Source organism: Lytechinus variegatus, chromosome 3 (genome assembly GCF_018143015.1).
Source record: "Lytechinus variegatus isolate NC3 chromosome 3, Lvar_3.0, whole genome shotgun sequence".
In the NCBI taxonomy this organism is placed as follows: domain Eukaryota; kingdom Metazoa; phylum Echinodermata; class Echinoidea; order Temnopleuroida; family Toxopneustidae; genus Lytechinus; species Lytechinus variegatus.
Genome location: NC_054742.1, coordinates 67,649,216 through 67,668,334, shown reverse-complemented (window position 1 = coordinate 67,668,334; position 19,119 = coordinate 67,649,216). Strand labels below are relative to the sequence as shown.

At 37.1% G+C, this 19,119-nt stretch overlaps 1 protein-coding gene across 1 annotated transcript; it reads left to right on the top strand.

Moving 5' to 3' along the window:
- Positions 1–2,159: 2,159 nt before the first annotated feature.
- Positions 2,160–18,629, top strand: LOC121411755. Its single transcript, XM_041604600.1, has 4 exons — positions 2,160–3,299; positions 13,578–13,902; positions 14,897–14,983; positions 16,555–18,629. Exons 2-4 carry the CDS (start codon positions 13,812–13,814, stop codon positions 17,169–17,171), a joined length of 795 nt encoding a protein of 264 aa, XP_041460534.1. The 5' UTR covers positions 2,160–3,299; positions 13,578–13,811; the 3' UTR covers positions 17,172–18,629.
- Positions 18,630–19,119: the final 490 nt, after the last annotated feature.

Below are 19,119 nucleotides of genomic sequence, written 5' to 3'. Positions count from 1 at the left end.
GCATCTCTGATTCGGAACTTGCGGTAATATTAAAAACTACTTTTGTATCATTTCCGTTTCAGTGGAATTAAAACAGATGGAAATTGAAATCAGAGGGATATGATTAATGACATTGCATAGCAAAAGCACAACGGACGAGAAAATGATGAGATGAGCGAAAGAAACTAAACAAAATGATGACTACTTAACAAAAGAAGTTCAAGGAATAAAGCATGCAAGCTATTGGCAACATTATACAATGCTCTTCTTACATTGTTTTTTTTTTGTAGTAGGTCCATTGTGGGACAGATAGTCATTGGAAGAGGCCCGAGTACATGACTTATCCTTGGGTCCTTGGGGAAACAGAAGATTCGTCATAATCATACAGAAATTAACGTTCTTTCAGACAAGAGAACAAATATCAAAATTACAGAATGATCGAGAGAAGGTCGGGGGTTTCCTAAATCATTCTGTATGTCACATCCCCCTTTTTTATCGCACTGTATAAACTGAAGGACACATGAAAGGAAAGCAGAACGAAGAAAATCGTGATATCATTTCCATTGTTCACAGTCATAGCAACGAACCCTGTGCCATATCAATCTCATTTCCTCTGCACTTTCATGAGAGGGAAAATTGACAAGCATTGACTGAAATTTCATTTTGTATTGTAAAAATGCTTGAATGTTTTAAAATGAACCTTTCTTGTGATTCAATAGAAAGCGGTGAAATGTTATGGGTATTATGGGCTCATAATACCATGGTAATAGTCATTATGCATGTATTGATGAAAGGAACTCTACAAGAAGATCTTTGCGTGAAGGATTGCGTTGTATGAAGATGATGATGATGCTGTTGATAGTAGTAGTAGTAGTAGTAGTAGTAATAGTAGTAGTATAGTAGTAGTAGTAGTATTGATAATATCAATAATAATAATAAAATACAAAATAAATAATACATAAATGAATAAATTAATAAAAATACATGAATATTTAAAGAAATAAAAAAATATTTTTGCTCTATAATCATATACATTATTTCTTTAGCACAAACCATGATATACACTGTAAAAAATGAAGTGTTATTCGAGCACTTAAAGTGCTTGTATAGTGACTGCACTACGAGTGCTGGTTTTCTAGTTTAAATCTGAACTTAAAAAATCAGCACTCGTAGTGCAGTCACTATACAAGCACTGTAGGTGCTAAAATTAGCACTTATTTTTTTACAGTGTAAATGCAAAATTCTGTAGATTGTCGTCTATTGTGAATTGGGACCGTTCTCCCAAATTTCCCCAGACACTGTGTAACATTTTATTAAGTTTGTGTCCGGCGGAGCAGCGACACCCAGACAGACAGCGCTTCAAGCCAAAACAATGTACAACCTGATCATAAAAGTTATCAGGTGTTCATCACTGTGGTTGGTTCAATAGTTCTCACTAATTGCTTTAATGATGAATACTGAATGTTGCTATAGGTACTATAATGTATTCAGGCCCCTTAATTTGACAGGTTCCGGCAGGTGCAGTGGCAGGGGACTGTTCACATTGGAGCGATATCAATAGGGCATAGGCTTGTAAAAAGTTATCAAAGTTGCTGATTTTCGGTAGATCCCATTATTATTTTACCATCTTATTTCATATCAGAATGTGTTATAGTCACTACATCTTATTCCAACCTGACCTGTCGCATGAAGTCTGTGCATGGGAACTGAGTAAGTACTACATACCATACATTTCTTTTTAATACTAGTCATCTGATTGGTCAAAAGGGAAGTCATGGTTTTGATCAATTCTGCAAAGCAAAGAACTACGCTTGTTACCAGGGACAACGGGTCTAGTTTACTGGATAGTTGCCCGTTAACCTACAGGCTCGAATGACAAACGGCAACACCGCTGAAACTTTTATGAAGAGTGATCAGTTTGCAATAATGTGTGTTCATTCGTGCATTGCTTTACAAAACTTATCTAATCAGAGCAGAAATACCCCTTTTCATTTTCCTTTTAAAGTTACCAAGTTTTCATTTTGGGAAGCTCATTTTTGGTGTTAAATATATATTGACATGATTGAAGGAAAAAAAAGTTCACTCATGAGAGCAATCGCCCCCTTTATATTTCAGCTTGTGAAAAGGGGAAATGTTGCGGATTTTTTTTTTTTTTTTTGGGGGGGGGGGGGTAAGAAAGGAAAAAGAAGAGGCCTAGGCAGCGTATTAATTACATCTCTAGAAGTCAAATGATCAAAATATGACGTCGGTAATGATTTAGGTCATTTTGCCTCCCCCGTCAAAATATCCCGTCTGTGGCTAGGTACGTAAAAAATATGATTTGTAAGGCCTTCTTGGTTTCTTTCATTCTGATGCCAAGATAGGCTAACCTGCATCATATGACGTCACGATGCTTTGCCATTGCTATGATCTGATATCGAGTTTTTACTAACGGGAAGTAAAACGGAACCAGGAAGGTCAAGGATATACAGCAAACAACTAACATCTTTTCCGTGTATCAACACTGGGAATGAATAATATAAATGTTTTTGCCATTGCAAAACTGTTACCAAAAAATAATAATAAGTGAAACTTTTACCAACCGAACAGTAAACAAAAGTATGCACTCAAAGGAAAGGCCTACCATTAAGACTTCTGTCATGTCTGTGTTTCTGTGAGATTTATTTTTACAAATATATCTGGCTAATATAATCAGGTAAACATTAATATACAGGGAAGGGGTAAAGAAGGAGAAAGAGACAGAGACAAAGAGAGGAAGATAGAGACGGAGAAGGTGGGGGAGGGGGGTGTTGCTAGAGCAATACACTTCTGACAGATCAATAGTAATACAACGCAACAAGTGCTTATGAAGAATCGTACAGATATGGCTTGGGTGAGCCAAAGTTTTAACGATTTTCTGTAAGTTCAGGTAATAATGACTTTGGCAACCTTCGATGAGTGAAAGTCAAAACCAGCGGCATCTATCAAACGACGGATGTGACTAACAAGAACAGACGATCAAGCCTATTGAGTATTCAGTGATGCCCTGAAAGTATATTCCATAATGATGACAGCCTCTATACAGGATTAAGAACCAGGCATCGTCGTGGCTGATCGGAATATTCAGATTAAAGCAACTACGATGTTCAATATTATGAATTCTCCATAGGGTTGCGTAATAAGATTTTTAAATCAGGTCAGTCGGATGTGCTACTCCAGGTTATTTTTATAACATTTTCATCCATAGTGTGCAGATAGACATCCCACAGCCCCACACAGCCCTTCTTGGATAAGCACCTTGCTCGTTCCAAAAGATTTGCGCAGGAGGTACGAGCATAGCGGTAAGTTTTCGGCATTTCATTTGAATTTTTAAATATTTTAATGATGCGAGTATTAATTGTGTCAGTGGCGTAATAAGCCGAAAATTTGAGATCAGCCGTGACTTGTTTTGGGAAATTTTCTAAAAATCTGTGAGCGGGGAATTTTTTACTTTTTACATACAAAAACTATGATTTTGTGATGTGTTTAACACTTCAATGTAATATCATATTTATAGTAACCTTTTACCTTTTTTGTTTCCCTTTTCTTGCTCATTCTTGGTCGTGAATCGGGGGGGGGGGAGGGGTCACAGGCCTCTAGCTGTTCGCCAGTGATTTGTGTACGTCTTGGTATTTTCACGAATTTTTTCTCATGAAACAACAGGCTGCTTGGATTATTATATTAACATTAATGGTGTAGAGTGAGAGGGGTAACGGTGAGATAGAGGTCGAGAAGGGTAGAGACTAAAGAGGGTGATGGGAAGAGTATGAGCGAAATATTGAGAGGGAGAGAGAGAGAGAAATCCTTGTAAAATGGGAATGAGACATAAAGAGGATTTAGAGGACAATTAACCTTCGAACAGATTATCAATATCATACCTTGACGCGAGGGGTAGCAAATGTGTATCGCCAGCAAAAGTATTCTAACACAAATTATTACAGTAATCCTCACGTATATGTTTTGGAAGACAGTCTCCATTCCCGACACCTAAGAACTGTCTCATATGCGGCCATACGCACACATGCAAAAAGCAACAAAAAAAGTCAAAACAAAGCAAAGCAAACAAAAAAAAACCCTCATGCGGAGTAATTCTGGCACAGGTAACCGAACCGAGTATCCAGATATGGGGAATAACCTTTGATTTAACAAGTTTCTAGCGAGGCTCACCCGAGACTCCCTTTTTCATCATGTTCAGGTTTTCATTTTGCCATCTATGGAGCATTCTTTTTTTTTCATTAATACCATGACAATTTTTTTCTTCTTTGAACATTTGAATCCCATTTAACTCTGCGCAGGGGTGTGCACAACATACATGCACAATCTAAAGTTAATGCAACAAGTGAGTATTTACGTGTAGTAATCCTCACGTATATGTTTTGGAAGACAGTCTCCATTCCCGAATCCCGACACCTAAGAACTGTCTCATATGCGGTCATACGCACACATGCAAAAAGCAACAAAAAAAAGTCAAAACAAAGCAAAGCAAAAAAAAAACCCTCATGCGGAGTAATTCTGGCACAGGTAACCGAACCGAGTATCCAGATATGGGGAATAACCTTTGATTTAACAAGTTTCTAGCGAGGCTCACCCGAGACTCTCTTTTTCATCATGTTCAGGTTGTCATTTTGCCATCTATGGAGCATTCTTTTTTGATCCCATAATGCAACAGGTAATCTGGCTAATGGATTAATCCAGAAGCAAACCATGTAGACAATATCTGGCGGCCACAAGAATGCATTATGTCATTTGCTTCATCTACATTGGTCTAATTCAATTTGTTAAGGCGAAACCCTCTCCAAAATAATTCATTATGTCTCCACTTTTACCAATATAGATCAACGAACATAGTTGAACTAAACTATAATCTCCTTTTCAATTTTTATGTTTAGAAGCATCTATCTAGCTTACAAAGTGACGACTATTTGGGTTTGGCTCAGTAACTTTTAATGAATAGTCACGAAGACATTAAAATACATTGTCAAGAAGAAAGAGTAAAAATCAAACACACAGTGAGCACAAGTATCTTCCATGTAATCATGCTAACAACGTGGGGTTTTAAATGCTAAAATCTCACAATTCGTTGGACACATCATGGACCCTACCACAAACACATCAACCCGATATTTTCCCACACAAAATGACAAATTTCTAATCTTATTTAAAGAATGAATGACCAATTGTGTGGTTTCAAAATAAAGTTTAATTGTAACTTTAAAATGTAGCGTAGATGACAAAATACGTGCTCTTTTGAAGAATAACAGCTGACGAACTTGAGGCATAGTCTATTGACCCAATGGGTTGCAGCCTAACCTTCTGCAAAGTTCTCTGTCTTTAATCTTTAGGAAGACATTCTAATGGATTGAGGATTTACTGCCAGGCGCCCTTTATTAAAGACCATGCACTCGTCACATTCGTCATCACCAGAGATGGCATTGCATATTTGATAGGATAATGCCCGTAAAAACAAGTGTACTTGGTACATGATGTGAGACTTAATCTCTTCCCTGAACATGCACTACATTTCTCCTAATTTCTCCTAATATTTCCTAAATGTAAAATCATAATTTGAAAAATTCATTAAAAAAAACATTTAGCGCACATTTGCGTAACTTCAGGCTGACCATGACAATAGGATTTCGAACAATGCTAAGTCTTGACATATGCACTTGTGCACAGCAAAAACTCCGGTGTTAACCGGTGAGCATGTAGAGGACCACACCAGTTAATCAAATACACCGGTGTTAAATTGACAGTGTTAGTTTAACACCTGTGGGTGTCATTACAACACCTTTGGTTGTTACATTTACACTCTTTGGTGTTATTTTCAATCTCTAGGGTGTAATTTGAACACCTCAGGGTGTGGTCCTCGATTAACACCAACTGGTGTCAGGTTTAACATCATATTTTTTTACAGTGTATTTCCATTTGCATAGAGTTGTTTTGATACATTTTTTCCTTTCAAGTTTGGGTCGTTTGAAGGCCAAATCTGGGATTTGTACATCTTAAGTGAAAAAGCTATCGTCTGAACAACACTTTACAGGCAGAACCTGTAACTTGAAATAGACTGGGCATAGACATCGTTAAAACCATCATATGAACACAATTTCTCACACACAAAAAACTAGTATTAAATATAAAGAGGGGTGGATATTTTATTTTTACGTATTTATGTTGTAAAGGTGGGTTTATATCGAGATAGAGTGGCGGAAAAATGACTGTTAATTAAACAGTTAACGCCAACGAGACTTTGCTTTCAGCATGTCTAGGCATCTCGTTTCGAATGTGTGTCGATAAGGTCACCCGAAGCACATGGGACAAAATAATCAAGTATAGGGGAAGGATGAGGACAAGACAGAGGGATAGAAACAGACAAAATGAGCTAGAGAGAAGGCAGGGGGTGGCTGGGATGATTACAACTTTGTTTGGAAAGTGTTTTTTAAAGTGCGGTTCAGAATTCGGATTTTACAAACTTAAAATGAGACTGCAATCAATATTTTGCGCGCAATTAAGATTTCATAAAGACAGTTGACGAGTCAAATGGAAGTGACGCGTTTGAGAAACATTCTCAGAATATGATTTCTTCTTATTATCATCCTCCTCCTTCTCTCTCCCACTCTCTTACTCTCGTTCTTTGTTTTTTAGATTCTGTATCCTTGGGATGAAATATGACATTAACTTACATGCCAACAGCATTATTCTTTCCTATCGTATTATCATACCACTGCCAAACCTCTAATAAACGATGCTGTCAACTGCACCCCTACCTATATTAGGGCTCGGAGTAGAAAGCATTAGGCAAGTGGCCCATTGATTTTATTTTGAGGAATTAACCCAATTCAAGCACGGGCAAAATCCAATGAATTTGTACTTAACCCGCTTTTGATTATACACTTTCTTTTCTTGCTTGGAGCGGAGATGGGCAATATTACTACTAAATGGGGTGATATTATGAGCTGTATTAAATGCAAAAGCATGTTGACAGGCGCTATTACTAAACAAATGCCAGAAATACTGAACTCCACATCTAATAACTGAAGATTAATAACTCCCGAATTAATAGTAATCGAGATGAAAATGCTGGTGGAACTTTGTTTGTTTGTTTGGTTACATTGGTTACATTAATACCATGACATTTTTTTTTTTTTCTTTAAACATTTGAATCCCATTTAACTCTGCGCAGGGGTGTGCACAACATACATGCACAATCTAAAGTTAATAGTCCGGGTTATAATTGAGCAAGGTGCCACACGAAAAAGGAGAAATTTTCATATAGTGCTTCTAGACCAGTTTTTTACGCTGAATATATGAGGTAACAAGGCTGTACCCTGAAAATTAACCCGTGAGGGCGCTTTTTTTCAAAATGGCCGCCAAATTTTCAGAACATTTGAATTTTCGTACATAGATTTTGACATAAACATTCAATTGCCACAAAATTAGTGTCATATGAAAGACGAATAAATTTCCTACAATTTGGTACCATTTATAGGGGATAAGTAGGTCATATGGCTGAGATTTTAAGTAGAAAAGTGCATTTTTTGTCATTTTTTCCCAAAAATTGAAAATTTTGCAAATACATGATTTTACATAATTCTAAGAAAAATAAATCAATGACCTTGAAATGTTCCAGAAAACTTTATTGATTTACTATTATTATGTGGATGAAATTTCAACTCTGTACCATTCTTCTTAGCAAATTTATAAGGTATCAAACTTGAATACTTCAATTTCAGAAATGTCACTTTTTGTATGCATTTCCATAGACTAATATGTATAACATGTATAATATGTATAATGTATACTGTAGTTAAAATTAAATCAAATTATCTCCGCTCGTTAATCACTTGGATAGTTATGAGTAGGCTTTTCTCTATCAGCTACATAAAACAAAATGTTGGCACACCAAGGCCTAACACTCTCATAGGGTGGGGAAGTTGAAGCCCCCCCCCCCCCTTTGGCTATATTATGTTGTTGTATATTGCCTATTTATTGGAAAATCACCATTTTTTGAAGCACCCATTGAGGCAAAAACAGGCATTTCTACTACAGTACAGCCACTTTGTTTGCTTTGAAACCACTTTGAGAGGAAAAAGTAGGCTTTAATTGTTCTACCAGCTACATCCAAAGAAGTGGCACACTGAAGCATACCCCTCTTAGGGGGGGGGGGGCTTTTGCTTAATAGTGCATATTTATTTGAAAATTCATAATTTTGGACCCAACATTGAGGCCAAAGAGCGTTTGTGCTTTGTTGCACACCCCATTTTATTGATTTGAAATCACTTAGGATAGAGTAGACTTCGTTCTTCCAGCTTCATATAAATAAGCACTGGCACATCGAACCCTAGCCCTCTCAGGGGCTGTCTAAGTAACCCCCCCCCCCCCCCCCTCTATATCATGTATATTGCTGATTTATTGGATATTTCACCATTTTGGATCACTCATTGAGGCAAAAGCGCATTCCTACTATATAGTACAGCAGCAATTTTATATTCTTGCAATGACTTGGAGAAGAAAGAGTAGGCTTTGCTCTATTAGCTCCATATAAAGAAGTGTTGGCAAATCGAAGCCTATCTCCTTCAGGTGGCTTTTGAAGTTACCCAACTAATTTTCATTATTTGACTATTTGTTGAAAAGTCACCATTTAAAGCCCCCATTGAAGCAAAAAGGTGTCTTTGATATATAGTTCTGCCACTTTTATTGCCTTGAAACCACTTAGAGAGAAAAGAATAGGCTTTGCTCTATCAGCTACATAATTTTGTGCTGGCAAATAAAAGCCGGACCCTTCTGGGGGCTGTCGAAATCAGCCCCCTCACGCCTTTGCGTCATTGCCTGCTTATTGGAAATTCACCATTTTTGAGCCCCCATTGAGGTAAAAAGGCATCTCTGATAAATAGTACTGCCACTTTTATTGCCTTGAAACCAATTAAGGAACAAAGAACATGCTTTGCTCCATAAAGAAATGCTGGCACATTCAAGCTTACCCATCTGGGCGGCTGTCAAATCACCCAACCTCTCTTGCATTATTGCCTAATTATTTGAAAATTCAAAATTTTTGAGCCCCATTGAGGCGATATGCACTTCTGCTGTATAAAACACACAATTTCTCTTTCTTGAAACCACTTGGAGAGGAAAGAATAGGTTCCCCTCTTTCAGCTATATAGAACAAATTGCTGCCATATCGAAGCCTGACTCACTTCAGGGGACTATAATTATGTTACCCCACCTTTTTTACGATTTTTGCCAATTCATTGTAAAAATCGCCATTTTGGAACCCCCGTTAAGGAAAAAAACATGTTTCTAGTATATAGTAGAGCCACTTCTTTATATGTAGCTGTTAGAGGAAAGCCTACTCTTTCCTCTCCATATAGTTTCAAGGCGGTACTAGTGGCAGAGCTATTTATCAGAACCGCCTTTTTGCCTCAATGGGGGCTCCAAAATGGTGAATTTTTCAATAAATAGGCAATAATGCAAAAGGGATGGGTGATTTCGACAGCCTCCTGGAGGGGGTAGGCTTTTATTTGCCTGCACTTCTCTATATGTGGCTGATAAAGCAAAAACCTATTATTTCGTCCCTAAGTGGTTTCAAGGCATTAAAAGTGGCAGAACTATATATCGGGAACGCCTTTTTGCCTAAATGGGGGCTCCAAATGGTGAATTTCAAGAGGGGGGGGTAGGGGTAATTTCAACACTCCCCTGAAGGAAGTAGGCTTTATTTGCCTGCACCTCTTTATATGTGGCTGATAAAGCAAAAACCTCTTCTTTCCTCCCTAAGTGGTTTCAAGGCAGTAAAAGTGGTAGAACTTTATATCGGGAACGCCTTTTGCCTAAATGGGGGCTCCAAAATGGTTAATTTCAAGGGAGAGGATGGGGGTAATTTCGACAGTCCCCTGAAGGAAGTAGGCTTTTATTTGCCTGCACCTCTTTATATGTGGCTGATAAAGCAAAAACCTCTTCTTTCATCCCTAAGTGGTTTCAATGCAGTAAAAGTGGCAGGGCTATATATCAGAAACGCCTTTTTGCCTAAATGGGGGCTTTCTAATGGTGAATTCTTCAATAAATATGCTACAATGCAAAATGGATGGGTTAATTTCAACAGCTTCCCGAGGGGTAGGCTTTTCTTTGTAAGCACTTGTGTATTTGTATCTGATAGAGCAAAGCCTACTCTATCCTCTCCAAGTCATTGCAAGAAAACGAAATTGGCTGTATAGTAGAAACGCACTTTTGCCTCAATGGGCGATTCAAAATGGTGTAATTTCCAATAAATAGGTATTATACATGATAATAGAGGGGGGGGGGGTTGACTTATCAGCCCGTGTGAGGGATAGGTTTCGATGTGCCAGCGCTTCCTAATAATATGTAGCTGATAGAGCAAAGCCTACGCTTTTCTCTCTAAGTAATTACAAGAAAATAAAATTGGCTGTATGATATAGAAACGCCCCTTAATATGCCTCAATGGGTGATCCAAAATGTTGAAATTTTCAATAAATAGGCAATATACATGATATAGAGGAGGGGGTGACATTAGACAGCCCCTTATAGGGCTAGGGTTCGATGTGCTAGCGCTTATTTATGTAGCTGGTAGAACACACTACTCTCTCAAAGCAATAAAATACTATAATGCACAAATGCTTTTTTTTCCTCAATGTTGGGTCCAAAATGGTGAATTTCCAAATAAATTGGCAATAAGCAAAAGGGGGAGGGGTGATCCTCCCCCCCCCCGAGAGGGGTTGGCTTTGATGTACGTGTCACTACTTTCGATGTAGCTACAAAGCTTAATACTCTTTTCCTCTCCAAGTGGTTTCAAAGTAATTAAAGTGGCTGTACTGTATAGCAAAAATGCTTTTTGCCTCAATGGGTGCTTCATAGGCAATATACAACAACATAATATAGCCAAAAGGGGGGGGGGGGGGGCTTCAACTTCCCCACCCCATGAGAGTGTTAGGCCTTGATGTGCCAACATTTTGTTTTATGTAACTGATATAGAAAAGCCTACTCTTAACTATCCAAGTGACTAACGAGCGGAGATAATTGGATTTAATGTTTAACTATATACATTATATATATTATACATGTTATACGTATTAGTCTATGGAAATGCATACAAAAAGCGACATTTCTGAAATTGAAGTATTCAAGTTTGATACCTTATAAATTTGCTAAGAAGAATGATACAGAGTTGAAATTTCATCTACATAATAATAGTATATCAATAAAGTTTTCTGGAACATTTCAAGGTCATTGATTCATTTTTCTTAGAATTATGTAAAATCATGTATTTGCAAAATTTTATTTTCAATTTTTGGGAAAAAATGACAAAAAATGCAATTTTCTACTTAAAATCTCAGCCATATGACCTACTTATCCCCTATAAATGGTACCAAATTGTAGGAAATGTATTCGTCTTTCATATGACACTAATTTTGTGGCAATTGAATGTTTATGTAAAAATCTATGTACGAAAATTCAAATGTTCTGAAAATTTGGCGGCCATTTTGAAAAAAGCGCCCTCACGGGTTAATTTTCAGGATACAGCCTGGTTACCTCATATATTCATATTCAGCATAAAAAACTGGTCTAGAAGCACTATATGAAAATTTCTCCTTTTTTGTGCAGACATTGCTCAATTATAACCCGGACTATAATCATGATAATGCAAGAAGTGAGTATTTACTGTAGTTACAGCCTTAAATGCAAAACGACATAAAACACACACTCTAACCCTTGAAGTATTCCCTACACCATGATTCCTATCTATATAGAATATTTGTCAGAATTCGTTAAGCACGAGACGGAACGACTATGTGGTCATACTCATAACCCGATTAGCTGATGCCACTGTTGCTCCTATTCTTCTTCTTCTTCTTCTTCTACTACTACTGCTATATCTACTTCTACTACTGCTACTTTTATGACTGTACAACTACTTCTAATACTACTACTACTACTACTTCTACTTCTAATACTTCTTCTTCTACTACTTCTACTACTACTACTACTTTTACTTCTACTACTACTACCACCACTTCTACTACTACTACTACTACTTCTACTACTACTACTACATGTACTCCTTCTACTACTTCCACTACTACTACTACTTCTACTACTACTGCTACTTCTACTACTACTACTACTACTACTACTTCCACGATTACCACATCTGTTGCTACAGCCAATATACTATTTACATGTCTTAGGCTATTAAAAGGTTTTCTATTTCATTTCGTTATTTCTTCAAATTTCCAATTTGCCTTGAATACGCATGATACGTGTCAGGTTCGATAAAATTGTAAAGAATGACTGACCACAGTGACCTTTCTTTACTTTTAAGGTCTGCAGTCACGCCGGATCGACGGCTATATCCTGATTATTCGCTATGGGCATATAAATTATTAGGAATTGCGAGCAAAAGTAGTTTCTGGTGACATCAAAATGTATGCATGGGCACGTGTTTGAATGAAATTGTAGTTGACATAACCACGTAATGAGATGTTTTCCGCTCTATTCCATTTTCTCCCCTTCTCTCTCTCCTTATCTATCTCTATCCCACTTATCTGTCTTTTCACTTATTATGATTATAATATCCGTATAGCGATATACTCATCTCTTCGTTATAAATATACACTAACTTTATATTCATTTACCGATCTATCCCCATTTGTATTTCCGTCTCCGTATATATCACTCTTAACTGTTTTTATCCTGTATAGTTTTTTGTTTCCCTTTGGGTGATAAATTAGTTCCATATAGCAGACGTGGATACCAACCGTTTTCCCCCCATTAATTTATAATCACCCCCCCCCCATCGGTTTTGTTACGTGGGTTTTTTTCTTCCTTCTTTAAAAATCTCTTTTTAAATGGTGTCAATTCTGTTCACAGCAGAGGTGGATATTTCTAATTTTATTCATGTTCTTAATGGGGGGTGGATAGGATGGTTGTCGTTTTTCCCCCAATATAATTTATATAAAGTAGAACCCCCTTTGTTTAAATCCTGGAACCGCCCGTCCTAATAAGCTTGCTATATTCCTGCCGTTAAAAAGAAGGAAAAAACAAACAAATCCAGCGTCACACAATAAACCAATCAACAGCCAGAATTCTTGCAATCGCTACGATTGAATCGCATGTGCCAAATAAAGGAATGCTGGATGATATATAAATATATTATAATAATATATCAATTTTTGTAATAAGAAGCGCAATTGATTTAATTGATTGTTGTTGTTTTTTCCAAGTGTCAATTACCGACATGACCATGTTCATGAATGTATAAACTATTATCATCATCCCGTCATTCGCGGAGGAAACGCAACATAGCAACAGCAATTACGCAATATCATTTAAATCTGATCTGAAACCATTTAGCGAATCCTCCATCTATAAACCACGTACAGGAATATAGGAATATGTCCCTTCTTTTCTGATAATCCGAAAATCATATCATTCCTTTTAAGACCTATGTCCTACTTCCATAATATTCCGCCAACCGCATGACAACCAATATTGCACCATTCGTGAGTGGCTTTTCACCAATGAAAGCTTTCAGTTACGGTCATGATCAAGTTCATCTTTTTGTCCATTTCCAGGTTAGACGGATGTAACTTGGAGAATGATTCAATGATTGTGCCAATGTTTGATGAGGTGCTGTGGCTATGTCTGAGTTTTACTTCATGAATCTTGCCAGCTTTGTCTGAAAGTTGTACACTACGGACGGCCTTCACCTAATTCACCGCCACCGTACCATGTGATACATTGATTTGATGACTGAACGCATTAGCCTCACTCCTTTTCAAACCAAGATTTGCAGACATATATAAAGGATGATGAAGGTTCTATCATCAACTGATCGAACCATGAAGCTCGTCTTAGCCATTTGCTACAATCTTCTTCTTCTTATTACTGAGATTCGAGGTAAGATTCTGTATCAAACATGGGAGATACACTCATGAAACCGTTGTAATTTGATTGATTAAACTTATAGGTGGAACAAGGCGAAGGTCGAAGTGTTGTCCATGGAATGGTCAACTCGACTCGCCATCGTTGACATTTTACTTATGATCATTGTACATCCATTTCGCAGACATTGGTGGACTTTGATTTATTACCAAATATACAGAAATAAAAAAAACACTCTGATAACCTTTGCACGATAAGTTTCCATCTAGAAAAAAATAGAAAGGGGTATTTTTAATAAAATGCACTTTGCGCAATATCATGCAGAAATACAGTCTTGCGTTAAATGTTTTTCATTCATAAAGACAATTACAATTAGTGTATTATTTTTTTTATAATAAACTTAATTTTACTGTATGTATTATGTAAGAAATACTGGGAAGGAATTACCAAATAGTGATATAAAGGGGTTGTTAATTCCTAAGGAGTTGTGTTGCCAATGTGAGCCCCCTCATTGGTAGGGATATGGTGACTACTGCAGCTCGCTCCTTAAGATAAAAAAAAATCCGCTTCTCCCCCCCCCCCCCCCCCCCACCTCCATCCCCTTCCAAGCTAAAACGTTGTAGGCCTATTCAGTCGTGTCATTCAAAAAAAGGTTTTCTGCACGATACTACAACGGATAAGTTTTTTTTCTCAATCAAGTATTGCATTTCTAGTATCACCCCCCCCAAAAAAAAAAAAAAATATACATACATAATTACATATATATATATATATATATATATATATATATATACATACATACATACAAAGACATTGCATAATTTTGGTTTCTCCGATTGCCATCTATATAAATAGTTTTTTTTTTGGGGGGGGGTACTACTTGAATTTGTTTCTGGAGGGGGATGCGTCAAAACTCAACAAATGCCGTTCCCATCATCAGGCCGTTTGTTCTTTATTACAGTTGAACCGGTTGATGCAATATTGTTTCATCTGATTTATTTATTTGCAGCTGATGACAGTTCTAAGAGCTCGGAATCAAATGAAGAATCCGACGATACTGCCAAAGTTCGGATATGGCCCTCATACTACGGATATGGTAATAATAATTCATACTACAGTTAAAGGGGAATTCACCCTGAAGAAGACTTTGTTGTAAAAATAACAGAAAAAATAGTTACAAAAAATATTGGTGAAGGTTTGAGGAAAATCCGTTAAAGAGTAAGAAAGTTATTAGAGTTCAAAGTTTTGGATTTGTGACGTCATAAACGAGCAGCTGCCCCATGTGTTATGTAATATAAAACGCATGAATTTCAAATTTTATATGGTTCCTGATGACTTGATTTTGTTTTCTATTCATGATCGGGTGTGAAATGATTTGTCTATTGATATACAAAAGGTACAGTAAAAACCATTTTCAATTTTCTGAGAAAATGACATTTCATTGATTTTTAACCATTCGCTATGTAGGAATGCTGCTCGCATATGACGTCACAAATTAAATAATTGAAATTCTAATAACTTTTTATTTATTTGATGAATTTTTCTCAAACCTTCGGCAATATTTTTCATTATTTTTTCTACTATTTTTACAATAAACTTTTTGTCAGGGTGAACTTCCCCTTGAAAGTTTCAAACAACAAAACCAAAGCAAATTGTTGCACAACAACATGGTGATAGCCACTAATATATAATACCTGCGCTATAAAACACAGATCATGTAGGGCTATTAGACTGTTGTATAATGTGTTTTCCCCATCAGTAACCTTTTGTAAAAGTAATGCTCAGTCAATAAAGGGACCCACTGAAAACCGAAGCTTGTTGAGTGTAATATATAAAGTTGACTCATGGAAACTTGAGGTATATCATCATGATCATATGAGACATTAAAAAAATAAATCATATTGAATAAAATTATGTTCGGTTTGAAGGTACAGTGAATGTGATACTTAGTAATTAAGATGAAGATATAGCTCGGGAGCATACCAATATATACCATTATAGTTATTTCCAATGGGTAAAGCCCAACTTTTAAAATTTGGAACACTGTTGAATGTTATTATTCATACACTCGGGAGTTTAAATTATATTGTACAACAAAAATACACTAGTGATTCCAGGTTCGTGTTCTTGAATTGCCGACATGTTTTTATGTTTTGTCCCATCCGACATACAAAAAAATGCAACAAATAGGATATTGTCATTTTATTCTATAGAATTGCATTGAGCGGATATTGCAGCTCAAACGATTTAAAACGACCAATGTCTCAATCTTTCCAAAGACGCATCTGCAGGGTTTTTTCGGGGGGGGGGGGGGGTAAACCAATTACAAAATAATGAAAATTTTCAATCCACTATTTGAAAATTTTTACTTTCAACATTGTCTACTTCACACATTTTTATTCCCACGGGGATGGAGGATTTCACATCACTATTCCTCGACTCCTGGTCCTCCCGGTACTAGGAATGTTCATGGCGCAGGCCTTGAGTAATATACTTACTGTGTTTATAAGAAAACGAACAATATTTCAACCATTATAGGTTCGATGCTGCACGGAGACTAATTCGAATACATGTATGGCATTTCTTATCTGGCAATGATATAATAAAAAAGCTGTTTCGTTCAAAGAGAGATACCACTGTAATCTTCTTTTCAAAATTTCTCTCCAGGATATCCTGGTAACGCCGGAGGGACAGCGCAGGAGGAAGTTGATGAGCAACCGGAAAATGAAAGTCCGCAAACGCCAAGCACCAGCTTCAACGAAGAAAGTGCTAGTACCCCATTTACGAGGACAGATCAGAGTAGCAGTGTTTCTTTTGGGACAGTTAGTGTCACCACAGTAGGAAGTACCACACTGTATAGAAAATCTAGTGAAAGCAGTGACAATGATGGCGAATTAGATAAAAGCACTAGCGACGGTGAAGAAAATGAGACGGACAACGAAGAAAACGGTGAGGGGGGTGGGCGTACATCACCTACGGTAACCATGGCAACGATAACATCGGATAGCGGAAAACGGGATTTTTTCCCACTCCAACCTCTTTCGGGGAGAACTTGTTTCGTGATTGGAAATCAAAACGAACCATTTTGCAAATGCACTTCACCTCCGCCCCGATTACCAAAATTTCTAGAATGTTCGCGACGGATTTCCAGGCCGGGTGAAATGAAAAGCAGCAGACGGCATGGCGACTGCGATATCCTCTGTGTATGCTGGATTTTGGCGTTCGTAGGTGTTGTGATCGGCGCGGTATGCAAAGTATCGATAAACAGAAGAACCCACTTCTAAAAGTCATTTGGCCTGAATATTAAGATGTACTTTCTTCAGTACAAATAATAGTTAAACCCTTCCTGACATTCCAAGTGCAATTTCCAGTCTAAAACATAGACTCTGACGTAACATTTGCAAAGCTACTGTCTGACTAGAACTTATGACACAGATGTGTATTATTCTCCGTATCTTTTTTTTAGGGGGAGAGGGGGTTGGGGTGGCGTTCCGTTTCAACTCTTGCTGTTTAACTCTGAAAATAAGCGGCATGCCCCCTTTTGATAACTTCTCTTAAGTACATGGGGCCTGTTTCATGACACTTGTTATTTTTTTTATCGTTTAAAACAACTAAAAGTAATTGATTTGATTGGCTGATCATAGAAATTGTGCAGGTTTCTAAACATATTTATGAAACAGGGCCCTTATTTGATTGTCTATTTTGATAGTTTATAGATAGAAGCAAAAATGACTAAACTGGCTACCAGTGTGAAAGATCAGACCTTGCTGAAACTTTAATAAAAAATCAAGTGTAGCAAAACTAAACCCTTTTGTCATCATATCCATGTATATTGTGTGACAAAATCAGTCAATTGTGACTGATTGTCAAATTAGAAGGAGGAGAAAAGTATTTGTTTTAAACTAGAAAGGGCCTTTAGCATGTTTAGATAATTAATCCACAAATTTAGAACACAAGGTCGTATTTACTCACTATAAAAATTACATAAATTCAAGATTACCAAATCAGTAATTAAAACATTGAATAGACTGCAGCCTAAAACGGCATTTTGGGCCGAGGTCGATGTCCTTCCCTATACCTCCGCCATGTCCGCTCGTCACTGTTATGTTGGACCCCTGACATGTGCGCGGTGCCGCGAGTAACAAACGAGTCGCATATGTAAATTGATGAGGGGTCAAATAGACTTCCGAAATAAAATTGGTAGAAGCATTACACACTTTCTCACTCTTCGATTTGAGGATCCCGTTGACTGGTTAAACAGTTAAACATGTTAACCCGGTGGGTGTTTCATCAACATTTCTGTCTGACAAGATGTCAAATCTGACAACTTTCCTTGATTTTGATTGGCTGATAAGTAAGTAAGGAGCCATTAAGTGCCTTCACGACATGGCGAGATGTTTTATCTGACCATGTCGAATTAATAGCCTTATTATGTCAACATGACGAGTTATTTTATCTTGCCATGTCGACTTAATAGCTTAGTTATGTCGACATGTTGACATGACGAGTTACTTTATCTTGCCAAGTCGACTTTCTGTTTCTTTTTTAAGTAATACGTTCTCATGGCGAGATAACCTTATATTTCGACACGGCAAGATAAAATATATCGCCATGTTGACATTAACCATTTTGTAACTAGACTTGACAAGATAACAAATCTCGCCATGTCGACATGCCTTTTACTCATTTTGCAGTATAAAGTAATTTGTTTCGGAATGCGACCCCCCCCCAAAAAAAAAAAAAAAGAGAGAGGCTCTTTTGGTATATGAGGCCGACGAATTATCTTTGTCTTCATTCGTTCTATCAATAATACGAGGACACGTTATTCGTTCGATATCATCTAGTGTTGTATTCCAACAATTTTCAAAGTAATGCACATTATGTTGCAGAATCTTACCCTTGGTATCGGAATTTTATGAAACATTAGTAATGACATGGACCCATGGTAATGATAACACAATTTTCACAAATGTTTTACAGAATCAACAAGAAATCACCATGGTCAGACCAATATCAACTACAATGGCGCAAATTCATTTTAGATTTGCTTCATCCAATAATTTTGGTATTCAGACCGGTCTATCGATTCGGTTCTTTTAACTAATCATGTAAAATTGACAAAAACCGGGTTGTAAAAAATAATTGGGAGTTTCCGCTCTCACGACGCAGTACAAATTCTAGAACACATGCAGTAAATGTATTTCCAATTCTCGCCAAATAACAAAGAACAGC